Raw genomic sequence first — 12909 nt, 5'->3', positions numbered from 1 at the left:
AAACATCAATGTGTGGTTGCCTCTTACGTGCCCCCCTCCAGGGACCCAGCAATGCGCCCTGACTGGGAATTGAACTGGCGACCCCTTGGTTCGCAGGCTGGAGCTCAACCCACTGAGCCACACCAACCAGGGCATTACCTGAAGTAATCTAAATATATCTAATTCTCATTATTTCTATGAGGTGGATATTTTTAATCTGTATTTTATAGGGAGGAGAGCTACAGTTCAGAAAGATTATTTAAATTTGTTTTTCAGGATCATTTCACCAGTAATTAGCATAGATGGGATTACTGCTGAGGTCTGTTTTGCAGGCTCTAATGGGTGTAATCTTTCTACTACACAACGCTGTCTTTCATTAGTGAAATGATTTAGGTATGATTGAGAATGACCTTTTTAATTTTCTTAGCTTGGGGTAGCAGACTTTTCAGTTTCTTTTTATTTTTCCCACTATGCTGCAATGAAGTAGGAGATCAATGAAAATTATTTTCACAATTCAAAGTTAACTTGTGCCTTTCAATCTAAATATAGGAATTTCCTTTAAAAGTCATTGTTGGTATGTCTATAACCATTTTACATACCTGATGAGCAGTGGCTGTCTCTTTTTTCTTTTTCTTTTTTCTCTTTTTGAATACTGATTACTTATTTTTCTACAATTTCAAATTCTCAAAGTGTTTGTACAAGTTAAATTTCATTTTCCATGCAAAAGGTGGACTAACTTGTTACTGTCCTAGTACTCAGTTTGTGACTTTTTGATGATGAAGTTTTAACACTAGGTTGTTTTTTTTTTCCCTATATGCAGTAAGTATCAGCTGTTCCTATGGTTCTTTAAACATTTTAATCTCAAAGGACCTTTGCTTTTTCAAGGAATGTGAGATATTTACTCTCTCAAGCTTGCCAGTGTAATAACTAAGTCTTTTGAGAGATTTTCGACTGTTCAGGGCACATGGTTGAAGAAAAGCACAGGCCCTCGTTCTTCATCTCTAGTGCTACTTCCTATCTCAGTGGCGGTGGCCAGTTCCACATGCAGTTAATCTGAACTGATATTTCAAAATAGGGAAGGAAGAAATGATTTCTACCTAAAATAATTTTGGAATGCTTTCTTATTCTTATGCTAGTATATCTAAGTTAAACCAGTGACCGTCTGATATGTTTTATGCAGCACACCTGAACAGGAACAGCTAATGGTAGTGTGGCTAAGTTGGATGATAAAAGAAGAGGCTTACTTTGAGAGGTAAGGTGCCTTCATTTGTTTCAATTAGTTTGAGTAAGTGTTTCTTATCCTCTGTTTGGAAATTCATACTTTCTTTTCTGTTTCAACAGTACCTCAGGTGTCTCTGCTTCTTTTGGGGAGATGTTATTATTGGTTGCTATGTACTTTCATAGCAACCAACTTAGTGCTATCATTGACTTGGTCTGTTCCACTTTGGGGATGAAGGTAAATTCTCTTTTATTGTCTTTCTAAAGAAGGTGTTGCTAAGCTGGGCATTTTCTTGTAAAGTAAATAGAATTTCATTTTGAAGTAATTTTAGCATAATAGTATGAAATTTAACAGGAACTCTTTGAAAAATTAAATTGTGAAAACATTTATGTACTAAAATAATAGATGTTCAGTGTAGAAAGCTCAGAAAACAAAGAAGAGAAGGGAAAAATATAATTCCATTGTTCAGAGGTATCAAATATACTATTGTCAACATTCTGGTATCTGTTGTTTCTTTAAATTGACATACATGTTTTACAATTTTAAAGAACTTAGCAACATATAATGAGCACTTCCTCATATCAAATATTCGAATACAATATTATTGATGATTTTATAGTAGTCCATTATATGGACCAATCATGTCTTTCTTAATGGATCCTTTCTTATTTGCCGTGTCGATTTTCTAATTTTGGAAAAAATCCTTAGCTTAAAAACCTTATTTATGTAAATATACACACATATCTTCAAATGATTTTTGTATTATTTGCATAGGATAAATTTCTAGGAGGCAGCTACTGAGTAGAAGGGTATGATGATGTTAAGATTTAATGAGTATTGCTACATTATCTTCCAGAAAGATAATAGCAGTTTAACTGATTTCATTAGTGAGTGAGAGTGACTGTTTTCTTCTACTCTTGCCATCACTGGCATTACCAAAATTAGGTTGACAAAAAATGATCTCACTTCTTTTGCATTTCTTTGATTACTTGGTTTGAAAACTTGGTTTTTATTATTGTTATTGTTTTTGTAGTTTACAGTGTTTTTTTTTGTAATTTAAAAAATTTATGTGCTTTGGCTGGTTAATTTTGTCTTGTTTTTTTTTTCTTTTTAATATTTTATTTATTTATTTTTAGAGAGAGGAGAGGGAGGGAGAAAAAGGGAGAGGAACATCGAATGGTTGCTTCTTGCACGCTCCCAACTGGGGACCTGGCCTGCAACCCAGGCACGTGCCCTGACCTGGAATTGAACCAGTGACTTTTGGTTCGTAGGCCGATGCTCAATCCACTGAGCCACGCCAGTCAGGGTTCGTTGTTTTGTGAAAAACATATCGATGTCCCGATTTTTCTTTAGGTATTTGCATAATTTGATTTTTATTTCACTGATTCAAAAGGGTTCTTGATATATAAATGATGTGGTATTATGCCTTATATATCATATTTCATTGATTTCAAGACATATTTTACCCAATGTTGAATTGGGATGATTCATTTTCTAGTTGTTGTGCAATGTTTAAGTGGTAATGTTTCCCCCCTTTTTTCTTGAAAAGCTACTATTAAATCAGTGATGTATTTTATAATCCTTAGTGTCTTTAAAAGTGGAAAAGTACATTATGTTGCAATTGATTTTTTTCCCCCAGTTGTTTTTGCCATGTGGAAATTATTATTTTTGTGTGCGTAGTATATTATTTCTTTTGTAGTTCTTACTTTGCTGTTATGCTTAGAAACGTTTTTCCTTCCTCAGGTTTATAGAAATGGTCACCTCTGTTTCCTTCTGGTGCTTTTGTGGCTTCAAGTTTTATATTTAAAACTTTAATACTTTCAGAGTTTATTTTGGTTATGATGTCGTGCAGATATACAGCAGGTCCCATAACGTCATACTATTCAGTGTCATTTTGTTATGCCATTGAAAAGATGCTTTAAGAACCTGATTCTCGCTATTATTAAGTAGCCTCTGGTAAAATTGGTTTCATTTTACAGGAGAAGGCAAAAGTAGGTTTACAGTTGTGAGTACATGAAACATGTTTATTCTTTTATTATTAATTATTATATTATTTGTCTTCTTTGTAAACCTACTTTTTCCCATTCCTCTATTTCATTTTCTTAAAATTGTAGAACCTATCAACAATTTTAAGTGAGGACTTACTATATATATATTCCCCATAAAGGTAGTTGTCCCACCTCTCTATTGAATAATCCACTTCTTTCCACTGACTTGAAATGTCAATAATAGTATTTACTAAGTACTTTTATATGATGGTTCATTTTCTGAGGAAAAACACACTTCAACGTTGTGTCTGAGAAGCCACTTCTGAAATAGGGTATTTGAACATTAATGTTACATTTCATAGTCACTTTAGATAATAAATGTACCAGAGGAAATTGTGCTTCATATATTTTTATATGCTGTTGGAATTTTTTTGGTTGTTTTAGATTGTAATTAAGCCAAGCTCTTTGAGCAGGATGAAGACTATCTTCACACAGGAAATTTTTACTGAACAGGTACTTCTTTAACTTCATTTTATAACATTCTTTGAGGGAAACTTGTATATCTCAGTTTAAGAGAATAATAAGGTATTTTTCTATTCTTTTTGAGTTTCCAATGATGATTCATTTAATCTTTGAAATATCTTTAAAGAATAATCCCATTTAAAATTTACTTTTAAAGCTAATTAATACATATAAAAGCAGGTTTTGAATTTACATATTTTGGAGGTTTGAGTAGATACTTAAGAGTATAGTCTTAGGTGTTGATGGTAGGGATCTCACATGGGGTAATCATTTGGATTTGTCAGATGAAAAATAAAATAGAGACCTACTTAAACCGTTAGGCTGTAATATTCACTTCTAACTAGATTATAAACTAGAGTCTGAATTCCTTATTCTTGTATTTACATGTTCTTATTTGGCCTCAGCACTTTTTTGCCATGGTTATTCCCAAGGATATTTTATTTTTTCAGTGAACAAGACTGTTGTAAAATTTTAACATTAATTACCAGATTCATTTGTCAAGTTAAATCTCAGAATACAAAAACATACGTCTTAAAAAATGAAATATTTGAAAGTACTCATGGATCCATAATCTTTACTTCTTTTAGGGTAATTTCTCATCTGCTTACCAAAGGCTCCCTTTTCTGCTCAGCGCACATGCACATAACAGTCACACACAGGACTTAGGAGAACTTCATGTGTTTAATTTGAACTAACGGAAGACAACTCTAGGGAGGGTGTTTGAAAGAGAGGTCTGGGAATGACACAATGAGAATAACAGTAGAAACTCCAGTTTATATTTATGTTATGCTTTATAATTCACATGTTTTCAAAAAAGTTTTTCCACCTCACAAAATCCTTTTGAGGCAAGTATGTATTGTCTCATACTGTAGATATGAAACTAGACTCGGAAAATAAAATGACTTAATTAAAGTAATGTCATGGAGCACAGATTATGTGATTCCAAATTTTATATATATTTTTTAACTTACTTCACCACCATTAACATATCTGCATTTAAAAACAAGTGATAAAATTAGAGAATTTTACAAATCCCTAAGTGTATGCTACCTTGTCAATCAAAAACAATTAAACATGTAATAATTGGTTTCTGTTGTTCATTCCTAGGGCCCACACTTGTATTAAGTATGAACAGTCAACCTGCTAATCCTCCCTCTTTCAGGATAATTTTGTTTTCAGTTCTGTCATATGTGTTTATACTGTTTTTCCGTTTTAGGTTGTCACAGCTCATGCAGTTCGGGTCCCTGTCACCAGCAACCTGAGTGCCAACATTACTGGATTTTTGCCTATTCATTGTATTTATCAGCTTCTCAGGAGTCGTTCTTTTACGAAGCACAAAGTATCAATAAAAGTATGACCTTACATTTGTATTCCCAGCTATGACCTAAGTTAATGTTTTTTTTCCCCCAGTTCTAGTTCAATTTGTAGGCCTTTACTGTGGGTTTTGTGTATGAAATGTGTCTAGTTATTAGTCATTTGTATACTTATAGTAATTAGGAACTTAATTTTAGATTTTTAAAATAATTTAACTTAGTTTTTTAACAAATGTATAGTGTCATTAATTCAATTTATAGTCTCAATAATAGTGTATGACTATTTCATTAAGCCTTAGTAAGAAATTGCCACTTTCCATAGTTTGGTTTTGTTTACCAAACTGAGAAAGTTGCTAGTCTTCCGTAACAAGTGTCTGTGCCTTTGGCACAAGGACATCTAATACCTAACTTGTACATATTTTGATATGGTTTCAGTTTGTTATAGTTGTCTTTATCAAACAGTTAAAAGGTCCTCTAAAGGAAACGTTGAACCCCAGGAGGTAAAGAAATCTGTTTGAAGAGCCTCTTTTCTAGAGGCTCTTTTATTTATAAAGGACAATGAACAATGTATGCATTGATGTATCACTTTTAATTTTCCTTGTTTTTATCATTTAGTGAAGTTATTTTCTAGCTACATGGTGTCTTTTACTTTATACTTTTAGCAAGTTAAATAGAAACGAATTAAGAGTCCAAATGCACACCCAGCATTTCTGCATGTCCTCAGTCTGTATAACTAATTAAGTGATAGTCTCCCATAAGTGGTTCTCGAAGCCACTTTCTTAATCTATCTGAGGGTTTGCTGTGAAGAACTATTTTTCCTAAATTTCTCTCAGCTGTGGGGTCTTCTACACCAACACATATGGTGCTCTAAGTACACCAGGGACTTAAAATTTTCCCCATTACTTAAAAACTAATAGATTAAAAACACATAGTTCAAATTCAAAACCCAACATCGTTTTAGATTTATCTTCCAATGGACAATATTTTCAATTAGGATATAAGAGTAATTCATATTGTTAAATCAAAGACAGTGTGAAATTGGAGACTATATTTCCATTAGAAGTTAACAGTTTCACTGATTGATAATCATATAAAATTGTATGTGCTTTTAAAATTTCACTTGCTTTTTCTTATTGCCGTATTGCTTTAGTGCCTATAACCTTCTTTTGTTAGGACTGGATTTATAGACAGCTATGTGAAACCTCCACTCCACTCCACCCTCAATTACTTCCTCTGATTGATGTGTACATAAATTCTATACTTACTCCTGCGTCCAAATCTAATCCGGAAGCCACAAATCAGCCAGTCACGGAACAGGAGATACTCAATATTTTCCAAGGAGTCATTGGGGTAAAATACTGATTTATTTTTAACATTAATTAGCTTACTTTTCTTTTAGTTTATTTTTTTGACTTATTCCATATTTTTTGCACTGATTATTAGAGGATTTATAAGTCGTTCTGAATTTAAAATGGGATTAAATTTCTTTAGATTGCTCATAAAAATTTAAAGAATAGTATTCCAAATAGTTTGTCGAAGAGGTATTTTTTTGAGGAATTCTTTTAAAAGCTTCACTTTAAAGTCTGAAGAGTACCCTGGAGATTGTGTGTTTCTCAAAGGACTATGTGATATTCAGATGCATTCAACATAGGTTTGTTTAGCTTCCTGTGAGTCTTAGATATACCTAGATTCATTTACGGAGAATTTGAAGAAAATTTTTTTTTCCATTTTTTTTAAATGGTAAGATTTAGATTTTATTTATTTAATTTTTAGAGAGAGGGGAAGGGAGGGAGAAAGAGGGGGAGAGAAACATCAGTGTGTGATTGTTTCTCACGTGCCCCCTACTGGGGACCTGGCCTGCCACCCAGGCATGTGCCCTGACTGGGAATTGAACCGGAGACCTTTTGGTTCACAGGCTGGTGCCCAATCCAATGAGCCACACCAGCTGGGGCTCTCCATTTTTTTTAGAAGAAAAAATAGTCACTTGTTTTACAAATATATTATAATGTGTAATTTCAGATAATACTTGAGAATCCTGTAAGCCTTTTTCCAAGGCAGCCTGATGGGATTTCTGTTGAGTAACAGATGAAGACTTTTTTCTTTCTGTTTTAGAGACTGTTAAAGCATATAGCTTTTCATTTCCCACACCATCTAAAATTTAATTTAATCTTCAAGTTGTCTCTTTAAGTAATGCCACAGCAATGTTTCTCCCGTTTTACCTGAGCTTGGGAGCAGGAAAACTAAATAGTCTATTTTGAGTGTTTTGCTATCAAAACAGCACCCATGAAATTTAACATTATTTTGAAGCATTTCTGTGACTTCCAGAGTGACAACATCCGCCTTAATCAGCGCTTCAGTATCACAGCACAGCTTTTGGTACTTTACTATGTACTGTCTTATGAGGAAGCTCTGCTAGCAAACACGAAGACTTTAGGTAAGTTGCACATGAGGGAGAGTTCCTAGTGATAGTTCATGTTATTTGTTTATATTTTGTTACCTTCCAGGCTGTGACATGAAAAAGTGAGGTCAAATATTCTAACCTTCAGTGTCATTCTATACAGACTTTGCAGTACAGGCACTGTATACTTCGATGCATGAATACATCTCTATGTGGTCTCATAGTCATCCCATTAGGCTCAGTCCTCCTTATAGCAAGCTAATAGGTAACCAAATAGCTGGTATTTTAACAATTTTAGTGACCTTATTAACTAAGTATAAATTAAGAGATTTCTTGATTTCAATTTTTGCTGTAGCTTCTATTAGTGTGAAGAATGACAATCTAATAAAAAACATCAGAAAAAACAATAGAAGACTTTCCCTTTGCTATTGAAATTATCACTAAACAGGGCTTTCAAACTTAGCTACTTCATATAATATCAGAAGGTCAAATTTAGCATAGAAGATATCAGTATAAAGTCATGTTTTCCTATATTTGAAAAAGAAAATTCACCTGTATTTTAGGCTTGCTAAATGTATGTAGACCATACCTGAAACAAAAAGAGTGTCATTAAAAACCATAAGCAGTGAGTATATAATGCAGGGAAAATTCTTGTACGGGTGGTTATTTTGGCACAGCTGAGGGGTTTACTTTTTGCAAGCTATAAGTGAAGGTTACTTTTCAGTGTTTGGCAAATCAGTTTCATTTCTTTATCTGAAGTATTGTGTTTCAAGTAGGCTGTGAATTTCTCAGTTCTTTCTTTCCTGACTATAATTGTTAGGAAAGAAAGGATATACTATTGACATCCCATAACTGTAATTATAGTCTTTGGTGTATTAGGGACAAGGTGGGCTAATAGTAAACATTAGATAATAGTCTCTCACTTTTATCCACGTACAACAAAATCTGTTAAGGCATTTGACACTTGTGATTTAATAACTAGATAATAGAGGTATGAGTTACAAGGAGGTGTTCTGGGGGAGAACTCAGACCATTAATACTGTAGCAGGGGACCAGGATACTCCCTTAGTTTTTATTTAACCTAATTCCTAGCAAAAACCTTTCTTTTTTTTTAACACAAAAATACAGAGAAGCCCTGGCTGGGTGGTTCAGTTGATTGGAATGTTGTGCTAATATGCCAAGGTTTTGAGTTCGATCTCTGGTCAGAGCAAATACAGGAAGCAACCAATGAAAGCATAAACAAGTGAAACAACAAACAGATGTTTCTCTCTTTTTCTCTAAAAAAAGAAAAAAGAATAATGTATTTTTACAGAGATGTTAAAGAGAAATAATTGCTTTAGGCTGGGCTTCATGGGCTGCTAGTTCTTTGATGGGATCATTAAAATACCAGGATTTTGTCTTCAACTTCATAGGTCTAGGAACTTAAATATATTTTTAAAAATTTTATTCATTTGAGAGAGAGAGAGATGATGATCTGTTGTTCCACTTATTTATGCGTTCATTGGTTGATGCTTGCGTGTCCCCTGACTGGGAATTGGACCTAAACATGGTGTATTGGGACAATACTCTAAGTCACTGAACTACCCAGCCAGGACTTAGAAACTTAAATACTGATACTTTACCCTAAGCAGATACTGGAGACTCTAGATCTTAATAACGCTAGTTAAAATTTGAGTGCTTGCTGTGTGCCAGAGAGTACTTGACACTTTCCACTTATTAACTCATGCAAACTCTTAGAGTTTTGAGATAGGTACCATTGTTATCTTTATAGGCGAGAACACTGAGACACAGGGAAGTTAAGTACCTTCTTTAAGGAGTAAGTGTCGGGTCTAGGATTTCACTGTCCCTGGAACCTCTATTGTTTTAGTAGCCTTCTGAAACACATTCTTAATGAGTTCATAAGAGATTGCTGTGGAAAACTAGGTTATTAATTTGTTAATTTACAAGTGGGGTTATATCTAATTAAGAGGTATATGGTCTGTGTAGACAAGGATTCTTAACCTTTATTCTTCCACTTTACTATACTTACTGTCTTCAAAAAAAATTTGTTGAGCTTTACATTTTGTGGTTTGTATTTGACAAATAATATGTATATTGGATATGCTTTTTCAAACTATAACCATCCTGGCTGAGCTGCTCGTGTGGTGCTGCAGTGCATAAGCAAACTGCCTTGGAATGAGTTGAGGGTGCTGGGCACACAGAGAGCATGGCAGAGCTGAGCAGAGAATAGCGCGGAATAGGACCTTTCCTCTGGGACGTGGGAATCCGCCAGAGGTCTTAGAGGGTACACGTGATGCGGCCAAATCTATGTGTGAAGGATGAATTAAAGAGAAGAGAAATAGGAGTCACGGAAATGGGGCCATAATAGATGTTTAAACAAGTGGTGTGTAGGCACTGCATTAGTCCAGCACCAGCAGAATAGAAATTAAGATGGACATGTTTTTTTTTTTTTTTTTTTTTAAATTCTTTTTAAGATTTTATTTATTTATCTCCAGAGAGGAGGGAGGGAGGGAGGAAGAGAGGGAGAGAAACATCAATGTGTGGTTGCTTCTTGCCTGCCCACAACCGGGGACCGGCCCGCAACGCAGGCATGTGCCCCGACCAGAAATCGAACCCGCGACCCTTTGGTTCGCAGGCCAACACTCAGTCCACTGAGCCACACCAGCTAGGGCAAGATGGACATGTTTTAAAAAAAAACAAACAAAAAAAATGGATGGAATTGTTAGCTCGCTGAAGGTAGAAGTTGTGAGAAAACTAAGCCAAATTTATTTGCCCAACTTCCTTTAAAAAGCAGGGGGAGGTGAGAGGGTGGAGGGATTGAGCAAAAAGGAAAAAGGACTCATGGGCATGGACAACAGTGTGGTGATTGCAGGGGGAGGGGAGTATAAGGGGACTAAATGGTAATGGAAAAAATATGATGAAGATTAAAAGAAGCATCAGTATAATGATTATATTAAGGCTACTGGATCATAAAGCTTTAAGCCATGTGGTCATGACTGTATTTGGTTCTCTTAATTAGATTTGGGAATCTTGACTTACCAGGTTTTCTTTTCTTTTCTTTTCTTTTTTAGTGTAGGCCATTTCTGCAGTTGATTTCTCTCACCCATTATGATTTTCCTCCCTCTAGTTTCAATTTCTGGGCATTTTCCGGATGTTGCCCTTATATCCACTACTTTCTTCCTGTTCTTCCTGTATATCCACTACTTTGGCAGTGATTCTTCATCTTTTATGAACGATATTCTCAGATTAAGTGAATTAAAAGTAATTGATATTGTATTCCTGTTTGGATTGAAGGTGAAGATTTATCTTGTTTCTGACACTTTATTTTTCTTTTGCTTTTTATCTTTGACAGCTGCCATGCAAAGAAAGCCAAAATCATATTCATCTTCTTTAATGGACCAGATTCCCATCAAATTCCTTATTCGACAAGCTCAAGGGCTGCAGCAGGAGTTGGGAGGTATTTGTTTTACTTGCTTCTTACTTCCAACATCCACTGTTAAAGAATTTCTTCAGTTATATTGTAATATTTAATAGGTTGTTCAGTGCTAAAAATTCAAAATATTCTAGAGTGAAATTCCTGTTAATATCCCTCACTATCTTACTTCCTGACCCACCCCCCACCCAAATCGTAGCTGTTTTATACTATAAATGGTATTTTACCTTATCTCTTCTGAGATTTGCTTTTTCCTTTTGGAGTCTTGGAAATCTTTTCATGTCAGAACATGTAGATCTACCTTATTGTTTTTACCTGCTTCATAATATTCCAAAGCATGGAATTACTATAATATTTTTACTATAAAACTGTCAAATAGAAATGAGGTAATATTTTTTGAAATTTATTGTTTTTCTTATTTCTGTTTATGATGTTTGAGTTTGGGGTTTTTTGTTTGTCTCTTTGAAGCTGGAACTTCCTCTTTTTTTCTTTGTTATTGTTGGTTTCAGGGCAGAACATGATCCTTCTTTGGCCACCTTTAGCCAGATGTCTGCATTTATATCTTTGCTTAATTTATTTTCAAAGAAATGATGTTACATTTGGCAGCATTTGGCAACTAACATGTTTTCTTGAAGAGATTATGAAATGTAGATTAATTCACACTGTTGTAGGCAGTTACTTTTGTCACTGTTTTGGGATAGTCTTAACTTTGCATATATTGTGCATTTAGATGTTTACATTTTAAAATAGTGCCTCTTTTGATTGTTACAGTGTCTTTTCAAACAGAAACATTAATTTTAAGCAGTTTCTATGAGAGGAAGCAGATGCTATCCCTATTGGGACTAAGCATTGGTAATAGGAGTTGATTTAAGTTGTATAATAAGGGGATGATTGGATCTAAAGTATTTTTATTACTACTACTACTATTATTACTACTCTTATGACTTTGATGATGGTGATGATGATAATAATAATAGTTTACTAACAACAATATTTATTAGGTGTTTATATGCCAGGCATAGTGGTACTTCCTCTATCTAAATAGAAATTTTTACAGTATCATTATTTATTTTCTCATTATTGATATTACTCAATAATAGACATGAATAGCCATGCTATGCTATAAGCAAAAGATGAGAAACACAGTTTTGATTTAATAAAAGGAAGGTTTCCCATTCTTTTTGAGTTTCTTTAACCCTTTGTAAAAAAAATAGACTTCATTTTACTTTTTAAAAACTTTTATTTTTAATTATTAGTTAAGGTGTACATCATAGTGGTTCAACATTTATACACCTTAGAAACTCATCACCACAGTATGTCTAGTAACCATCTATCCCTATGCATAGTTAATCGCTATTGACTCTATTCACTGTGCTGTACATTAATTACACCTTTGTGAATTATAACTGGAAGTTTGTACTTCTTAATCCCCTTCCCCTTTTCTGCTTGGTCCCCTGCTTGCCCTCCCTCTGTAAACCCTTAATTTGTCCTTAACTCTTCTTGAAGAAAGGCAAAATGCACCCTCTTGTGGGTGCCATCAGTATTGCTTCAGCTGGCCAACATACATGGTCTGTCCAGAAAGTATCCAGCCATGTACTGTGCAAAATAGAGACATTTACTGAGAAAGGTACAAGATACAAGAAACCCTGTACGTAGGACAATGACACCTCAGTCCTCTTCAAAGTAGGCACCTTGGGACCTCACCCAGTTCTCCCGGCATCTGTTCAAAATCCTTTGTTGGAATTGCCATTAGCTGCCCTGTTGTATTTTCCTGAATTGCATTGAAGGTCTGAAATCTCTTCCCTCTCAGAGGTGATTTTAGTTTTGAGAAAAGTCAGAAGTTGCAGGGCACCAAATCTGGGCTGTAGCGGGGCTGAGTCACATGGGTGATTTGATGTATTGACAAAAAACCGCACAAGACAGGATGCATGAGAGGGGCATGTTGTGATAATGCTGCCCATCACTGGTTGCCCATAGCTGTGGCCATTTTCATTGTATTGGTTCTCTCAACCAATGAAGAACGTCGAGGTGGTACTCCTTATTAATCATTTGGCCTG

The 12909-nt window shown here is 34.7% G+C and overlaps 1 protein-coding gene across 1 annotated transcript in view; it reads left to right on the top strand.

The window, feature by feature from the left end:
- The window catches only part of INTS2 (integrator complex subunit 2), a 42419-nt gene that overhangs the window by 15281 nt on the left and 14229 nt on the right, over positions 1 to 12909 (top strand). The window contains exons 10-16 of the mRNA XM_054574855.1: positions 1160 to 1231; positions 1321 to 1435; positions 3631 to 3699; positions 4925 to 5059; positions 6195 to 6371; positions 7347 to 7455; positions 10772 to 10876. Coding sequence (XP_054430830.1) covers positions 1160 to 1231; positions 1321 to 1435; positions 3631 to 3699; positions 4925 to 5059; positions 6195 to 6371; positions 7347 to 7455; positions 10772 to 10876 — 782 coding nt within the window. The remainder of the gene's footprint in view (positions 1 to 1159; positions 1232 to 1320; positions 1436 to 3630; positions 3700 to 4924; positions 5060 to 6194; positions 6372 to 7346; positions 7456 to 10771; positions 10877 to 12909) is intronic.

The sequence above is a fragment of the Pteronotus mesoamericanus genome, unplaced genomic scaffold (assembly GCF_021234165.1).
Source record: "Pteronotus mesoamericanus isolate MK-2021 breed Mesoamerican mustached bat unplaced genomic scaffold, CSHL_Meso_final contig_269, whole genome shotgun sequence".
In the NCBI taxonomy this organism is placed as follows: Eukaryota; Metazoa; Chordata; class Mammalia; order Chiroptera; family Mormoopidae; genus Pteronotus; species Pteronotus mesoamericanus.
The sequence above is the reverse complement of the archived record's forward strand: the minus strand, read 5'-3'. Positions and strand labels throughout refer to the sequence as shown.